The sequence below is a fragment of the Mandrillus leucophaeus genome, unplaced genomic scaffold, assembly GCF_000951045.1.
Source record: "Mandrillus leucophaeus isolate KB7577 unplaced genomic scaffold, Mleu.le_1.0 Scaffold544, whole genome shotgun sequence".
In the NCBI taxonomy this organism is placed as follows: Eukaryota; Metazoa; Chordata; class Mammalia; order Primates; family Cercopithecidae; genus Mandrillus; species Mandrillus leucophaeus.
The window spans coordinates 342,938-362,361 of NW_012105853.1; the positions used below are offsets into that span (position 1 = coordinate 342,938).

The 19,424-nt window shown below is 37.1% G+C and overlaps 1 protein-coding gene across 3 annotated transcripts in view; it reads right to left on the bottom strand.

Annotated features, from left to right (window-relative positions):
- The window catches only part of STK4 (serine/threonine kinase 4), a 107,518-nt gene that overhangs the window by 67,713 nt on the left and 20,381 nt on the right, over positions 1-19,424 (bottom strand). For 2 of the 3 annotated variants that reach the window (XR_001007944.1, XM_011997615.1), the window contains exons 5-9: positions 18,260-18,424; positions 10,280-10,447; positions 8,189-8,326; positions 4,976-5,104; positions 4,144-4,330 (exon numbers count right to left, since the gene is read on the bottom strand). Coding sequence is in view for 2 of the 3 variants with exons in the window: in XM_011997615.1 (XP_011853005.1) it covers positions 4,144-4,330; positions 4,976-5,104; positions 8,189-8,326; positions 10,280-10,447; positions 18,260-18,424 (787 nt within the window). In the remaining variant the exon portion in view is untranslated. The remainder of the gene's footprint in view (positions 1-4,143; positions 4,331-4,975; positions 5,105-8,188; positions 8,327-10,279; positions 10,448-18,259; positions 18,425-19,424) is intronic. The other variant, XM_011997616.1, reaches the window with a different exon arrangement.

The window sequence follows — 19,424 nt, forward strand, 5'->3', positions numbered from 1 at the left end:
TTTAACAATTTAACAATTTTCACAAAACTCCTTCAGAAGCTAAAAGATCAAGTACCAAAAATTGGTAAAGAATAGACAAATGAAAGACAATTAGCAACTGATTACTAATTATACAGATTCCTGCACCAAACAATTAGAAAATACATTCTTTCTAAGACACACAAAGCACATTTAACAAAAATTAATAACATGTTAGGCCACAAATGTCTCAAAAAGTAACAAAGAATTGATAGAACACAGACCACATTCTTCAACCACAATTCTATAAATTAAAATTTTTAAATAAGCAGTTTTTAAAAATCATACATTTGCTATTAAAAAACACTTTTGAATAACTCATGGGTTAAAAAATAAATGTGCATAGCACAAGCACTACACACTGGAAAAAAATATGTACAATATACCACATATGAGAATGTATGGAATACAGCTAAAACAGAACTAAGATAAAAAGTTACAATGTTGATTAAATGTATTAGCAAGCAAGAAAATTAAAAAGCTAATTATTCAAATTTTAAAAAACTACAAAATAACATCAATTAAAGAATTTTTTTTTTTTTTTAATAAAACCTCTTAAACTAAAAACAGACCAAAACTTATTTAGCCTGTTAAGGAGTATTGACCAAATTCTGCTGCAAAATCAGACTCGATGGTAAAAAACTCCAAAAATTTTCTTTAAAGTGAGCAACAAGACAAGAAGGTCCACTATCAGCTCTACTATGCAACACTGTATTGGAGGTCTTAATAAGAAAAAAAACCTTAGCCAGGCTTGGTGGTTCACACCTGTAATCCCAGTACTTTGGGAGGTTGAGGAAGGAGGATTACTTACACCCAGGAGTTCCAGACCAGCCTGGGCAACATAGGGAGATCCCATCTCTACCAAAAAAAAAAAATCACGGGTGTGGTGGCACATGCCTGTGGTCCCAGCTACTCAGGTGGCTGAGTCAGGAGGATTGCTTGGCCCCAGGAATTCAAGGCTGCAGTGAGCTAGGATCGTGCCACTGCATTCCAGAGTAAGACAGTGTCTCAAAAAAAAAAAAATTATATATAAAGATCAAAAGGAAAAACTATAATCATAATTCACAGACAATAAGAGTGTCTCAATTTTTTTAAAAAGGAAATCGCCAGAAAGAATAAAACAGTCCATAAATATGTATACTAGTTGTCTATAGAAGAAAAATGTTAGAAACAAAGGTTTTTTAAACTACGTCATTTGTAATAGCAACAAATAAGTATCTAAAAATAAATTTAACGAAAAGCTCTAAAACATCTTCATGGGTACAATTATAAAATTATCTAAGAATATGAAAGATAGATCAAACAGATCGAAAGATAAATAAACCATGTTCATGCACAGAAAGAATTAACATACAGATGGCAATTCTGCCTAATTAATCTATGTATCCAATGCAATTAAGTCAAAATTCCAGTAGTATTTTATAAAACTTGATATACTGATCCTAAAATTTATATGGGAGAGGCTGGGTGCAGCGGCTCACACCTGTAATCCCAGCCCTTTGGGAGGCCGAGGTGGGGGGATCTCGAGGTCAGGAGATCGAGACCATCCTGGCCAACACGGTGAAACCCCATCTCTACTAAAATACAAAACATTAGCCAGGCATGGTGGCATGCGCCTGTAGTCCCAGCTATTCAGGAGGCTGCAGCAGGGGAATCACTTGAACCCAGGAGGCAGAGGTTACAGTGAGCTGAGATTGCCCCACTGCACTCTAGCCTGGTGATAGAGTAAGACTCCATCTCAAAAAAAAAAAAATTTATATGGGAGAATAGTGATATAAATTTCAAGAAGTAATCTGTGATGAAAAGAAAAATAAGAAGGGGATGGGAAATCTATTGTAGATAAATGGTCAAAGAAGGACTGAGAAGGTGACAGGATCAAAGACCTGGATAGAGGGAGGAAGCAAGTCTTTCAGATGGAAAAATAAAACAGACTACTAGAGCTCATATTGTAAATAAAAACAAATTCCTGATATATATCAGGAATATATATACTTTTACTGTAATTTACTGTAACATAAGCCTTAGTCCTGACTCCCAACAACTTGACTTAAAATATATATATGTATGTGTATATATATATTTTTTAAGTCAGTTCTACACAAGAACTTTCAAGTCAGTTCTACATAAGAATTATTAGGTTTTTAAAAAATTTATTCAATTATTCAAGTAAGGCCATTTTAGCTGATTACAGTTTCAAAACTATATGCATGGTACCATGTTACAGAAAAAGAACACCAATTGTGTCAAGTCCACTGAGAAATCTGGGAAGGGAGAGAAAAAGTGACTATTTTGAGATGTTTTAGCTGACTTCTTAATTGAACTTTGCCAAGTATGAGGTATCCAATCTCCCAACTAAATAAAATAAAGACATTGCCCTAATATCACTGTGGTTACTTAAAATACACTTAAAAATGAATAAATAATGGTCTTGTTCTAGCATAAAGCCTACCTTTATATACAGGGCATTTGTGAACTCAAATGGGAACACAATTATAACCCATTAACTTAATACAGAGCTCCCTCTGCTGGCCCAGAGAATGCACAGTGATCTTAACACTGACAAAGACCCTCTTGTCACTTCAATTTCAATAATGTGTCCTGCCGTTCGGGGAAAAAAAAAATCTCACCCAAAATACCACTGATGTCATAGCATGTCCTATAAATTAGGACTTTGAAGTCTCCATTACCTTAAGAATCTTTTTTTCCCCTTCCTCCTCTCACCGTTTTTTATGGCCTTAAAAATGAATACTTTTACAGAGTGTTTACTATTTGCTTTTTGGTGAAGTGGGCTGAAATAAGATGGGCAGTGAGTTGATCACTGCTGAAGCTGAGTGATATAGGTCCACAGGAGTCATGATATTATTGTGTAATTGTATGTATGTTTTAATTTTCCAAATTTAAGTAACTCCTAAAACAATAAGGAATTTTTTTAAATCTCAAAATAAGTGGCAAATCTGTCAAATCTGTAATCCAAAAGGGAGAATTACAAAACCTGCAAAAGACTGTCTGTGAACAAATTTTATTTAATGTTACTCAGACTGTGACTGCTTAGGTTTTTAAATAGTTCTCTTCATGATTATAATAAAAGATGCATGTTTCTCATTAGACATGCTAAAACTATCCAAGTTCAGAAACTGGAAAGAATAAACAACTCATTGAATTAGCATTTGAATTATGAAAATCACATTTGGAAAAAAATTAATTCTTTGAATAAAAATGGGCACAATTTCCCTAACACGTGCATACACAACACATGCTAACAGGTCGGCCTAGTTGTATTGCACAGTGATTATAATCATCTACATAATTAAACCCCTTAAGACAAGCAGATGATTTAGCACTCAGAGTCAATGAAAAGAACCAGAGGTCAGTAATTCATTACTGCAAAATGAACATACTTTTAAAACAGAAGAGGAGGAGAAGGGCAATCTAGTACATGGCATTTAGTTGATAATTTGTATATCACCAAACATGGGATTTCTAGGGTGCCTTAATCTTGAGTTTAGGGGATGAAACATAAAGCACCACAAGCACTGAATGACACAAGAATTTCACTCTAAGATACGAGCCGAACACAAGGTATTAGGCCTAGTTACAGGCAAAAAAGGATCAGCCAGATATGGAAAGAAGCAGAGATGAGTTTAAAGTAGAAGAAACTGGATGGAACTTTTCAACTTGTCCAGTCATCTTTCATTGACTGACAGTGTTGGTAAACTTGCGTTAGACCCAAACTGTCATGAAAATAAACTGAAGATGTATGTACAGTAAATAACTCAGAATGTCATTACACCTTGATAGGAATTATGCATCAAACAATGCATGTGCTTCCAAAGATCAAGGTAAGGAAGGAAAATAATGACAACATTCAATGAGAAAATGGCTGTTCTGGTTCAAAAGCAAAATCCTTTCTCACTGTTGATGCTTTCTTGACTTTGACTCCACAGGTCAGCTTTCCCCCTCCCCAAACCTCCTGCCCCCATTGCAAACCTCCAAGTTTTCTACTCCTTTGGTTGTGACAAAAGAAAGAACTCAAAGCTAAGCCTGCATAAACCATGAGAATCTGTCTTCTCTGAAATATGTATGCTTGATCTGAGAAGTCAGTGGATTTACTTAGATAAGCCTTACTTTTCATAGTTCCTTCCTCTTCCTCATCCTCTGTATTGATCACCATGGTGCCCAGCTGTGATGGCAACGTGTCATCGTGCTCAATCATAGTATTGGCTCCATCAGTCATGGTGCTGGCTACTCGGACAGTGCCCATCTCATCACCTACTGCTCGAACCATTGTGCCAGAATCCATTTCATCCTCTTCCTGTGAACAGATACAATCTCAAATTGGGGCTAATTTGACAAAAGACTCTGAGTTTTCTGAATAGCTACTACTTAGTGAAAATATTTCGACATTTAACACTTATTCAGGTCCTAAACTCACCTTCCAGAAATGAAAGCACTGTTACTTAAGCAAAGATGACAAACTTATCCACATGATAATAAGCTTTGTATCTAACCCTAAAGGAATTCTTCCTCCATTCTTCTTAATAGAGTTTTGCAACATAGATCTAAGAAACTCATGTGAACATCTTTGGAATCTCAGGGTTGTGAGGAAGTCTATAAATGTAAAAGCTACATGTTAAGTATGGATCCCAGATTCCCTAAAAGGATATGAAAAGCCAAATCCCAGACCTGAGCATTCTCTCTCTAAATAAAAAGTTAAATTGAGTAAAAGATAGGGGGGCAAAAGAGTGAAATTTGAAGGTGTTTTAGGAAGCACTGGGAGAAGAACAAGTACAGATACAGCAACCCTCTAGCATGAGTTGGTCCAGGTTAGGACACAGCTATGCTGGAAGAGTCTCCAGCTCCAAGTTGATCCAATACCTCCTACTCATCTTACCTGGTTTGGCAATCATAAAATAACAAGCATCAATGCCTGAGGCCCACAGCAATGGCTGCCACTCACTGAGTTTTCTTCATCGTCCTGGTCCACTTCCCGCTGCTGGGATTCCTGGCGTTTCAGTTTCACATCCATGGCTTCATTAATTAAGTCTCGCAGTATTGACACTCCTTTGGCACTCTTGACAAATGGGTGCTTAAAGAATAAAGTAAAAAATACTGTGGACAATTTATATGGTGACAGTGCCAAAACAGTACCTAGAATACAGTAGGTACTGGATAACATGTGTTGAATCAATCAATGAATCTGATCTTTCTCTTTGTGCTTTGGACAACAGCTAAACCACACTTCCTTTATAACTCTGAGCAGAGCAAATTCAGTCTTTGCCCATCTTTTTCAGCCTGGCTGAAATGCCTATGCCATTTCTCTCTGTCAAATCTAGCGATTCTCAATAGGGAGTATCATCTCCTGGAGGAAGTTGTGTAAACATGTTGGGAACATGTTATAGCTGTCACAATGTTTGGTGAGCACAAATGGCATGGGACACTAGCAATTCTGCAAAGTACAGAACTGTCCTGTACAACAAGGAACTGTGGCAGATTCTGCACATCTTTCAAATGTCTCAGGTTGTGTACACACCTTAGTAGATAATACCAAAAAAATGTTTTCAAGAGATATGCAAAAAGGCCAGTGATTTGGGAGGTGATTTTAGAGAGGGGAGCTTAATGGAATAAAGAAATTATTTAGAAATCACTGAAAAATCTACTCATCTGACTCGTTCTACGGTAGCATTTCCAACTACACATTTAGGTAAAAAGGATTTTAGTGCAAAAATGCAGTTGCTACAGAAATACTAAACTGATCATATATATGTAACAGATTTTGACCCAAATATTATTCAATCACCAAAGATACTTGAAACAAAGGGATATTGTTCAATTTCATTAATAAAAATTGCTTTATAAGTTTTTAATATTAATACCATCATATGTTTTTATTATTTGTATTTGTAGCACGTGGTAAGAAATCTATGCTGTGAAAGTTACACATGGAAATTCTTTTTGGGGAATTGCCTATTGTCTTCCAAACTTACTCCAATATTGTCCCCATTGTTCCTTGGCAATCCATTCTCTGTTCTCCATCACCCATCAAAGGATACAAGTTCCAAGTAAGAACTCCAGAGATGGAAAGTATACCTCAAAATGTGGTCAGATTGCAATACAGGAGATACATTTCCATGACATTTTGTCACTACCCCATCCAGGTAGGAAAAGAATTTGGCAATCCACTTAGAAATAAGACCCAACTCATTTGCAATAATATACTGCTTTGTTCTTTCGACTTGGAAAAGCTACAAGATCATATCCCACCTTCTGTAATCAGAGACAAATAAATCTGGCCTGTTATTATTTAACATCAGTTTCATGCTAGTGTCCATTCATTCTTTTTACTGTATTTCTTAAATGGCGTAGTTTCTGATTTTCTTTCTTTTTTTTTTTTTTTTTTGAGATGGAGTCTTGCTCTGTTGCCCAGGCTAGAGTGCAGTGGCACAATCTCAGCTCACTGTAACCTCTGCCTCCCGGGTTCAAGTGCTTCTCCTGCCTCAGCCTCCTGCTGGGATTACAGGCATGTGCTACCATGCCCAGCTAATTTTTGTATTTTTTTAGTAGTGATGGGGATTCACCATGTTGGCCACGCTGGTCTTGATCGCCTGACCTCAAGTGATCCGCCTGCCTCAGCCTCCCAAAGTGCTGGGATTACAGGCATGAGCCACTGTGCCTGGCTAGTTTCTGATTTTCTTACAGCTCTTAAATCTAAACTCATTCATGATGCCAGGCACAGGTATCTATTTCATTATGTCTGCAAACTGGGTCAGGCAGAATTATTTGCAAATTGAAAGTCATATTATTTCATTATAAATTATCTTTATTTTTCTCCATCACATCACAGACAATATTGATTCTTTTTAAATTACAGGCATAAAAAGGTTTTATTATATGTGAGTTTCATTCCAAAAGAGTAATGAGAGTTTTTAAATATACACATTGTTATAAAAAGGGGGCACTGGGTCTGAAATGGCTGCAAATGATTGGCCTAGCCCAATTATAATAGCTGATATTTATCAAGTTCATACCATACTGTCTTCAGTACATGTGAACATTGTTCAAAGTAACACACATTATATCATTTAATCATCACAACACATGAGGCAGGTACTGTATCCCCATTTTATAGATCACAAAACTAAAAGAACAGAGAGGTTAAGTTACTTGCCCAAAATCACAAAGCTAGTAAATTGGGAGCCAGGATTCAAACCTGGGCAATCTGACCAGGATCCAAGCTCCTAACCACTAAGCATACTGTCTGCCACATCCCACCTATCCTTCTAGGGCCAGGCCTAGAAGCTACCTACTCCAGGAAAGCACTTTTTGCATCTCCAGTCCAAAAAGGCCTTCTCCCACCCTGAACTACAACAGTACCCACCACTGATCTTAATTCTTTGTCAGACTCAGGTAGACTTGATGGTACCCCTGCTTTGGAATAAAAAAGACCCAAGTTCTAATACTGACTGTGCTATTTACCAGCTGAGTGACCCTAAATGAGTAAACCTCCCTAAGCTTCCGTTTTCTTCATCTATAAAACTGAACTAATACCCACCCTTCACAGGGTCTATGTAATGATTAAATGGCACATGTGCAAAGTATGTGGCGCACAGCAGGCACTCACTAAATGTCAATTCCCTTTCTCTAATTCCATACTGCCCTGTATTTTCTTGCATTATTGTCTTGTTCGATGATTTAACATTATTTTCCATGTCTTTTCCACTCAAATAGATTTGAACCTCCCTAGAGGCAGGCAATGTCTTAAACTTCTTTTACTTTGTTTTTTGAGATAGCATCTCACTCTGTTGCTCACGCTGGAATGCAGCAGTGCAATCATGCCTCACTGCAGGCTCAACCTCCTGGGATCAAGAGATTCTCCCACCTCCCACCTCAGCCTTCCAGGTAGCTGGAACTACAGGCATATGCCACCACACCTGGCTAATTTTTTGCATTCTTTTTGTAGAGATATGGTTTTACCATGCTGGCTGGCCTCCAACTCCTGGGCTCAAGGAATATACCTGCATCAGCCTCCCAAAGTGCTAGGATTACAGGCGTGAGCCACTGCACCCAGCCTCCCTTATACTTCCTTACTATCTCCACGTAGGTGACCTCATGGCATCTTTTGGTCAGTGTGTAAATGAAATGGAGCGAGGCGGCATCAGAGGGTGATTCATACCTGCAGGAGCTGAGTGGCTGTGGCTCTCTGCTCAGGACTCTTTACAAGACACTGTTTCACAAAATCTGTAAAGTTATCTGACCACAGCTCTGGTTTTCGGAATGTGGGAGGAGGATTTGTAGGAATCATGAAGATTGCCTGGTTAGAACAAACAAACAAGCAAAAAGATCTGATAAAATAAAAGTAATGCTCCAATAAAAAAAAAAATACATCTGGAATTACATTTGAAGCTTAGTAAATAATTTTTCACTTATCCACTGAGAGGCTCACCCAAATTCCAACAAAAGTCTAAGCATTTGCAAGTACAAACAAAGCCTGACGGTTAAAGAATCTGATATATCTCCCTCTCTTCTTTTCCCTCTCTCATATATGGGTCTTGTTCCCTAAACCTCACAACATCGATCAAGCTTTATTATTATTATTATTTTGGTAACCACAGTACATTGCCTTTTAAAGTAGAAAGGTGAGACAGAAGAGTATCTACATCCTCAAGATAACCCTGGCCCCATGGTTGTCAAGTTTCCCTGCCTCTTAAAAGTTATTACCACCCCCAGATGTCAGCAGCAGCTACACAATAAAGTCATTAACCAGAAGTCCCAAAAATCACAATGGGGTCATTAACTTCCAAACTAAGCTAAATCAACGTATGTGTGAGGGGGAAAAATTAAAAATTGGCCCACTATGTTGCAGTTACATTCTACTGTTTCCAAAAATAAGACTATTATTTATTAAATTTCCAATTTTAAAAAAGCTATGTTTTTTGAAAAGTAAAACACTATACAAATAAGCAGCTTAAATTATATTATTTAAATCTAAAATTGTAACTAGTAAATCTCCTTGCTCCTTCTCCCAAAAAAGAGGGAGGACTTATCTTGGGAACATGAATTTTTGTAAGTCTCTTAATAGGAGAATTAATCAGAGAAGAGGAAGAGCTGGGGTAGGGAAGGATGGAGAGGACCACAGAGCCCCTGAGGAAGGCAGGGTTGGGGGCGGGTGTTACAACAGTGCTGTGATGAAGGGTTCTGGGACAGTTAAGCCTGGGAACTGCTTAGGGTGTCAGCACTGGAAGAGCTTCACTGGAGATGCATTCCATGGGCCCTTAACATTCTAGAAAGAGATAGAAGTTGGAGAGTACACAGTCTCCAGATGAAGAGAATCTGGGGATCTACAAGCCAGAACTTATAAATTCAAACACCTATAGGGGCCAGGCAGAAGCAAGACAAAAAATGAACAAGGCTGGGTTTCAGTGACATGAGTTCAAAAATACAGTTTGCTTTCTTCTTAACACTACTATAAGAAAAACATTAGAGAAATACTGTAATAAGTGGCAGCTGATACTTGGTGACACAACGGGGAATCATGGAGACTGATAAAGTAGAAAGTTCATACTCTGTATAAAGGAGACAACCACTACTCAGCTCCAGTGAGAATGCTGACATGGTAAAAAGTGGTTGTCCAAACTATTCAAAGTGAGTGAGTGAGTGAGAGTATGTGTGTGTGTGTGTGTGAGAGAGAAAGAGAGAGAGAGTGTAGCGCAAATCAAACTAAGCATTTCTATGGCCTACGTCCTGCCAGAGGGCTATCAATACACCACCTCTGGAATGGAGAGGAGTGGAACACACTTAATGACTACAACTAGAGTCAGTAGAGGTATATCATCTATAGTGACATGAATTACACATAATTCATTTATTGTTTGCAACCTAATCAAGTAAGCCATCGAACTAATTTTTTTTTTTTTTTTTTTGAGAGTCTCACTCTCTTGTCCAGGCTAGAGTGCAATGTCACGATCTCGGCTCACTGCAACCTCTGCCTCCGGAGTTCAAGAGATTCTCATGCCTTAGCCTCCCAAGCAGCTGGGATTACAGGCACAAGCCACCACACCCAGCTAATTTTTGTATTTTTAGTAGAGACAGGGTTTCACCATGTTGGCCAGGCTGGTCTTAAACTCCTGACCTCAGGTGATCCATCCACCTCAGCCTCCCAAAGTGCTGGGATTACAGGTGTGAGCCACAACGCCTGGCTTGAACTTAACTTTTTAATGATGATCAGTAACTAACCACGCCACTGGCTTTCTGTCTACTTCCTTACCCTCATTGGATGGATATCAGCATAAGGGGGCTTTCCTTCAGCCATTTCTATGGCAGTTATTCCCAGGGACCAGATATCTGCTACACAGTTGTATCCAATTTCCTGAATCACTTCTGGAGCCATCCAAAATGGTGTTCCTATCACTGTATTCCGCTTGGCCATGGTATCCTAAAATAGAAAGGGAGAGAGACTGATCTAAGCTTAAAACTACTGAGATGTCTACAGAAAAAAAAAAAGAAGAAAAAAAAAAATATTGAGAAAAAGAGGCTTTTCCAACAATAAAAAAATGCCTTGTACTTGAAATACATATAAAAACTATACTCCGAGCATGATTAAGCAGGCATAGAAGAAATTCAAATGACAAAGAAACACAAAAAGATTCTCAATTATTAAAACACAAACTAAGATTGACAAAAAATTTTAAATTAATAATGCTGATAATAGCATAGAAAATCAGGCACTGAAATACAATGTTACTGCAGTACAAATTGGTACATTTTAGTACATAAGTTGGCAATATTTATTCAACTTTTAAATATTCACATCCTTTGATCCAAATCTATTTCTTGAAATCTATCTTATGTTCAAGTGTTCCAAACTATATGCACAAAGACTGTAGAAATGTCTGTAATGGGGGGATGAGGCGGAAAAGGAAACAACTCAAATGACCATCAAAAGATAAGAAGTTAAATATAATAAATAACCGTATACTGAACCACCACATTAAAAAGAAAAAAAATGAAGATATATACCTTTTCCTAGCATGGAAAAAATGCACAACATACATTATTACAAAGTAAAAAAAAGTTGTAAAATTATATGTAATATAGCCCTGTTTTTGTAAAAGGAATATATATATATAATAATGATGATCATAACAATAATAAAACAATTACCAGTAATAAGAAATGTTGTTATATCATAGTACAAAAAATCTGGAGTAATACATACTAAACTATTAATAATAGTTATATCTAGTAGGCAGAACCACTAAAGGTTTTTACCCTCTATCCTGTATACATCTGTAACATTCTGAAAGTTTACATGAGCATACATATGCAGTAAAAAAATTTAAAAATTGATACATAAAAAATAATATACAAAATATCTTAGTTTGTGGCCTAAAGAAGAATATGTGGATATAGTACACATTACAGCAAATAACCACTTGCATACTTTCTCAGGATAGCATGGCCCTACTGAAAGAGAACCTCCCTACAGTTCCTATGCTTTGGCAAAAGAAAGAATTTTTTTTTTTTTTTTTTTTTTGAGAAAGAGTTTTGATCTTTTTCCCAGGCTAGAGTGAAGAGGCACAATCTCGGCTCACTGCAACCTCCGCCCCTGGGGTTCAAGCAACTCTCCAGACTCAGCCTCCTATGTAGCTGGGATTATAGGCACCCACCACCATGCCCAACTAATTTTTGTATTTTTAGTAGAGACAAGGTCTCACTACGTTGGCCAGGCTGGTCTCGAACTCCTGACCTCAGGTGATCCACCTGCCTTGCCTCCCAAAGGGGATTACAGGCATGAGCCACCACGTCCAGCAAAAGAAGGATTTTTAAACAGAACTAAATACAAGAAAGGATTTCCAATCATGATCACTGATATTCCTTCTGAAATGCCTGTGACTTAGGTTACGCCAGTCAGAAGCAAATGACAGGTCATTTAAATCAATCTCATTGTCAGTCCTATGTAAAAAATTAACACAGGAACTAACTTACTGCTTAGTCATTTCCTTAGCTCTGAAACTTCAAATTTGCAGGGGTGTTTTCAAATGGTGGCAAAGTTGTTTTCACTGGATTATTTCAATTAGAAATGGTTACTTGCATAGCTAGAAAGTTTTTGAAAATTATTAAGAGTAATGATTGTACACTAACCCCACTTAGATTTGTATTATAAAGTTATATTAGTACAATAGCATAGCAATAAAAAATATAAAGTTCGGAAGTTGACTATGGCATATGCGTGTGTATATACATGTGTGTGTGTATATATATCATATATATGTGCTATATAAAACTTGTTATATATATGCACATATATACATGTTATATATATATAGCACACATATATAATATGATTTATGATTAAAATGTCATTTAAAATCAGCAAGCAAAGAACAGATTATGAAAAAAAAGCACTGGGAATCTAGTTAGTCATTTGTAGAACTCTACACTTAAATGCCTACCTTATACTTTCACCAAAATAAGCTCAAATAAGTTGAAATTTTAAACATAAAAAACAAAGCCCAAAGAATACTTTTAAAAAGTACATTAGATGGCCAGGCATGGTGGCTCACGCCTATAATCCCAGCACTTTGGGAGGCAGAGGCGGGCAGATTGCCTGAGCTCAGGAGTTCGAAACCAGCCTGGGCAACATAGCAAAATCCCATCTCTACTAAAAGTACAAAAAATTAGCCGGGTGTGATAGCAGGCACCTGTAATCCCAGCTACTCGGGAGGCTGAAGCACGAGAATCGCTTGAACCCGGGAGGCAGAGGTTACAGTGAACCAAGATTGCGCTACTGTCCTCTAGCCTGGGTGTCAGAGCGAGACTGTCGCAAAAAAAAAAAAAAAAAAAAAGTACATTAGCCAGGCATGATGGCGCACGCCTGTAGTCCTAGCTGCTTGGGAGGCTAAGGTGGGAGGATCACTTGAGCCCAGAAGTTCAAGATTATAGAGAGCTACAATCATGCCACTGCACGCTAGCCTGGGCAACAGAGCAGGGGTGGTGGCTCATACCTCTAATCCCAATACTTTGGGAGGCTGAGGCAGGAGTTCCAGAATAGCTTGGGTAAAACAGGGAGAGCCCATCTCTACAAAAAAATTTAAAACTTTAACTGGGCGAAGTGGCACACACCTGTAGTCCTAGCTACTTGGGAGCCTGAAGCAAGAGGATCGCTTAGGCCCAGGAGTTTAAGACCCAAATGAGCTATGAACATGCCACTGTACTCCAGCCTGGGTGCCAGGGCAAGACCTTGTCACAAAAAAACAAAATAAAATAATAATAAAAAAAACTATAGATAAATTGTTCTATAATGTTAAGGAGAAAAGGGTTTTTTAAGCATGACATTAAAGACAGAAACCATAAGATAAAAGGTAGATGGATTTTTCTGTACAAAATTTGGAAACTTATGTAGTATTTTTTTTAAAAAGCCATAATCAAAATTAAAAGACAACTAGTAAACTAGAAGAAATTTCAGCATGTAAAAAAAAGGAGTAACAATTTTAACAAATTTTTTTAGTTTTGGTTTATCTTTTTTAATAGATTTATTTAAAAGATGCAACACTCAGTCAGGCACAATGGCTCAAACCTATAATCCCAGGACTTTGGCATGCCAAGGGGGTCAGATTGCTTGAGCTTAGGAGTTTGAGACCAGCCTGGGCAACATGGTGAAACCATGTCTCTACAAAAACTACTAAAAATTAGCTGGGGGTGGTGGTGTGTGTCTGTAGTCCCAGCTACCCAGGAGGCCAAGGTAGGGGGATCACCTGAGCCTGGTGGTTGAGGCTGCAGTGAGCCGTGATCATGTCACTGCACTCCAGGCTGGGTGACAGAGCAAGAACCTGTCCCAAAAAAAAAAAAAAAAAAGGGTCCAACATTCAATTAGGAAAACTGACACACACAAAAATGAACATCTGCAAACAAATTGTTATAAATGGCCAATAATCAAATGCAAAAATATGTGAATTGCTTTGAGAAATAACAAGAAAGATACAAGTTACTGCCCATTCAGCATTAGCAAATATGAAGGGAAAAGAGCACATTTATATACTGAAGTTGGAAACTGAAATTGTTCACTTCTAGAAGAAATTCAGCACTATGCGTCAAAAGCACTTTGCCAATATACATTCATCTATTTTCTGACCCAGATTCCAATGTAAAGAAATTATCCTAAGGATTTACTCAAGGAAATGCTGCCAAATTTAGTTGCAGGAATGTTAATCACCGAATTTATGCTTATAGTGGTGGGAAAACTCTAAGCAACCTTAATGGGTACCCAACGTCCAACTGTAGGGAAAGAGTTAAATAAATCATGCTATATCCATACAATGAAATAGCCATGTTGCCACCAGAAATAATATTACAGAGTCTTGGGTAAAGATGACAGCTTCAGCAAATACATTTTACTTTCACTCTCTCTCAAAACTCACTCAAAAAGATACTAAAAAGATTGTTTTTTAAGAATAAATCTAGAAGAATAAAAAAACAAAGGGGAAAACAACCACAGACACAAAATTTTAAAAGCTGGAGAGCAGATGGCCCAGTAGTAACTAACTAAACACACTATAAGATGGAATCCTGAGTCAGTCACCAGGAAAACTAGGAAACAACCTGATTTTAACACCAACCCCTCCAAAAGGCTTAGAAATTGGTGGCATCAGGTAGAGAAAAGAGGGGTGAAAACGGACATCCAAATAGGAAGCCTGGGTTGAAAGAGTTAAGAAGCAGCTAAGCACCCTAAACCCTCCTCTCCCATCAAGCAACTAGTGGGCTTCCCTCGCCCCACCCTGGCATTAGACTGGAGGTGTACTCTCTGGGGAGGGAAACCGAGGATCTCTAGACCACAGAGAGTGTGGGTGGTGTTGTGAATCAGGAACATTAAATGACCATTAACAGCTAACAATCCCCACCGCCACCACTTCCCAGAAGGCTGCCAGCAAGGCCTACAGCCTCTAGAGAAGAGACCTGAGAGAGGCCTAAACTTAGTAGTACTGGAGGTTTCACAACCAAACAGCCAAGTCAGATCATCTTATACTACAGTTTCAGTTTATTTTAGTGAAGGAAAAAAAAAATCTCCTTTTTTTTTTTTAACACAACATACACGATCACAGTTCATTAAAAAAAAAAAAAAAAACAAGTACAGCAAGGTGCCAGGACACAAGATAATATACAAAAATCAATTGTATGTTACACTAGCAATGAACAATCTGAAAATAAGGCAAATCCATTTAAAATAGCATCAAAAAGTACAAACTACTTAGGAATGAATTTAACCAAATACATGCAAAACTTGTACACTGCAAATTATAGAACACTGCTAAAAGAATTAAAGAAAATCTAAATAAATGGAAAGACAGCTTATGTTCATAGACTGGAAGACAATATTGCCAAAATGACAGTATTTTCAAGCTGATTTAAGATTCAAAACAATGTCTACCAAAATCCCAATGGCCTTTTCTGCAGAAATTGACAAGCTGATCCTAAAATTTATGTGGCAATACAAGGGACCCAGAATAGCCAAAACAATCTTGAAATAGAAGGACAAAGTTGGAACACTCACACTTAACCAATTTCAAAACTTACTTCAAACTTACAGTAACCAAGAGAGCATAGAACTGGTGCAAGGACAGACATATAGGTCAATGGAAGAGAATTGAAGGCATAGAAATAAACTCATACATTTCAAGAAAGAAAAAACAGTCTTTTCAACAAATGTTGGAACAACTACATATCAACATGTAAAAAGAATGAAATTGGATTCCTATCTCACACCATGAAAACTAACTCAAAACAGATTACAGATCTAAACATAACAGCTAGAACTATTAAATACTTCAGAGAAATCATAGGAGTAAATCTTCATGACCCTGCACTAGCTAATGATTTCTTAGATGTGACACCAGAAGCATAAGAGACAAAAGAAAAAAGAAATTGGACATGACCAAAATTTAAAAATTTTATATTTCAAAGGACACCTTCAAGACAACCCACAGAATGAGAGAAAATATTTGCAAATCATGTACATAAGGGACTTATATCTAAAATATATAAAGAACTTTTAAAATTCAACACTAACAAGGTAAAAACCCAGTTAAAAATGGGCAAAAGATTTAAATAGACATTTCCCAAAGATACACAAATGTCCAATAAGCAGAAGAAATGACAATCAACATCATTAGTCATTAGTAAAATGCAAATCAAGACCACAAAGAGATACTACCTCTTACTCACTAGGATAGTTATAATCAAAAACACAAAAAAGAAAATGTTGGCAAGGATGCAGAGAAGTTGGAATTCTCATACCTCAGCCAATTTGGAAAACAGTTTGGCAGTTCCTTAAAAAATTAAATATGGAGTTACCATGTGACCCAGCAACTCTGTGTATCATATGAAAACAAAGATCCACACAAAAACCTGTACACAAATTTCATAGTAGCATTATTCCTAACAGCCAAAAAGCAAAACAATCTAAGTGTTCAACTAATGAATAAGTAAACAAAATGTGCTACAGCCACAATGGAATACTACTGAGCAATAAAAAGGAATGAAGAATTGATGCATGTTACAACATGGATGAACTCGAAAACATTAAGTTTTCGAAGCCAGAAACAAAAGGGCACATTGTGTATGATTCTATTTATACAAAATATTCAGAATAGGCAAATCCATAGTGACAGAAAGCAGATTAGTGGTTGTCAAGGGCTGGGAGGAGGGTGGGGACTAACAGCTAAAGGGTACAGTTTGAGGATGATGAAAATGTTCTGGAATTAGACATTGGTAATAGTTGCACAATTTTGTGAATATACTAAACACTAAATTGTACAAATTAAAAGGGGAGAAAAATTCTGCCAAGGCAGGCATTATAGCAATAAGAACACTGTATGTCATTATTGGGTATTCAATCAATTACTAAAATTATTACTAAATGGAATGGATACTCATATATATACACACACAAATAGGTATACCTATATGTATGTGTACATCATATATACATACATACATATGTATATATACATATATATGTGTACATATATATGTGTGTGTGTATATACACACACACACATACACATACACTTTTTTTTTTGAGATGGAGTCTCACTCTGTTGCCCAGGCTGGAGTGCAGAATGCAATGGCACAACCTCCCAGGTTCAGCCTCCCACGTAGCTGAGATTACAGGCGTGTGCCACCACGTCTGGCTAATATTTGTATTTTTAGTGGAGATGGGTTTCACCATGTTGGCCAGGCTGGTCTCGAACTCCTGACCTCAAGTGATCCTCCCACCTCAGCCTCCCAAAGCGCTGGGATTACAGGCATGAGCCACTGCACTCAGTCAATATTATATTATTTTATAGACCACCAGAGTATGTACTTTTTCAGTTTGGTTTCCTTACTAAGATTGTGGTTTAGATAATATTGTCTGGTACTGTTTACTTGTGTGTTAACAACAAAACCTTTTGGAGAGCCCATAAATCATAATATTGAATAAGGTTCTGATTTATTTTAAACATTGAAGCAGTTTCTGTGCTGTTACAATACCTGAGACTCCCTAACATGTCCCAGGCAGACTTATAATAAAAAAATAAAAATAATTTTAAAAAAAACTGTACATAACACCAGTTCTAAACATACACTATACATATTCATTCTATTACCCAAGAAAATCACTTGATATATAATATTGTTGCAAATTTTAGAGTATACCTCCCTAGAACTGTTTCTATTTTTCTATATATACTTTCGTATATACTTATGTATTTTATAGAATCCAATAATTCTGGACTTCCTATTTTGAAAACAAGTTTTTTTTTCTTTTTCACTTCCACGCACTAGTTAGGCAGAATAATCAAGAGACTGTATCCTGGACTCAAATGAAGAGTGTTTCAGTACAGTAACTGCCAAGTACTACCTGGAAGATGAATGAGATGATACTATGTCTTAGCCAAGGAAAGCAGTTTGGACTTAATTTTTCTTTCTTTTATAAATATGTTGATGTAGTCCACTAGAGTAATCTATCATTTCTTGTTTTATTTTTCATCTTTATAAAAGTTAAACAAAGTTAAGCTATGTGACCTGAACCCCAGGAAAAGATCTAAAATAACCTACAGACTAGCTCTTTTGTAACCTATTGGCAGATTCTGTAATTTCTTACTAATACAATTAAGTCAAGTATTATATTTTTAAAATAGGCAAATAAAAGGAACTGCTTCTCAGGACAGAACTGAAAATTATCAATACAAGTAATATTTTTACTTACTGTAAGTTGACCTGCTACCCCAAAATCTGCAAGTTTTGCGTGTCCTTCTGTATTTAGCAAAATATTTCCTGCCTTGATATCTCGGTGTATTTTTCTCATAAAATGAAGGTATTCAAGTCCCTTAAGAGTTGATTGTAATATTGTAGCTATTTCATCTTCTGTTAACTGAAAAAAGAATAAGAGTTCAAATTCTATAAGTTTACATCAGCACATTAGAAAAAGGAGAAAAAATCAGATCCAAACACCTGTCTTTAATAGAAACAGATCTTATTCGACCTGTGAACAGCATTTGACTGCTTATACCATAGATACACTGACCACTCCCAAAGCTATATTTCCATACCAGATCTCCCCTCACTCAGATTTATGTATCTGCCTACACAACATCTCCAACTAGAATACCTAGCCAGCATCATAAGCATAACATGTCAAAATCAAATTCTATGTCTACCACCTTACCCCTCTCCCTTGATCCATCCAACCTACTCTACTTCTCCCACAGTCCTCTCTCTCTCAGCAAAAGGAAACGTTATTCTTTCAGTTGCTCTGGTCAAAAACCTTGAAGTCATCCTTGACTTTTCTCTATCTTCGAAATACTGTATATCCAAATACACCCTCTGTAATCACCATGGTCCAAGTCACCATCGTGTCCTGCCTGCACTATTCTCATAATCTGCTGACTGGTTTCTTTGCTTCTGCTCTTGACACTCTACGATGTATTTTCCACACAGAAGCTATAATTAAAATGTAAGCCAGAGTCAAAACTTACCAATGTCTTCCTAACTCACTTAAAATAAAAGTCAGTCCTTACCAAGGCTTTACATGATCTGGCTCCCAGCTACCTCTTTAACTTCATCTTCTACCACTTTCTACCTGGCTCAATCTGTTTCAACAAGGGCTTGCTTCCTTTCTGTTCCTCAAACACTCTAAGCACACTCCCCTTTCTGGGCCTTTTCAACTGCCTATTCTCTTCATCCTGATGTCTATCCAATTTGCTTCCTCAGTTTGCAATCCGCCCAAATATCACCACCTCAGAAAATGGACGGGACTTTCTTACTCCATTTCTAGCTCATTCTCTATTCCCTTAAATTACCTTGTCATTGCAGTATACTACCATCTGACATATTACTCATTATTTATCTATTTATGTGATGTCTTCCCTGCT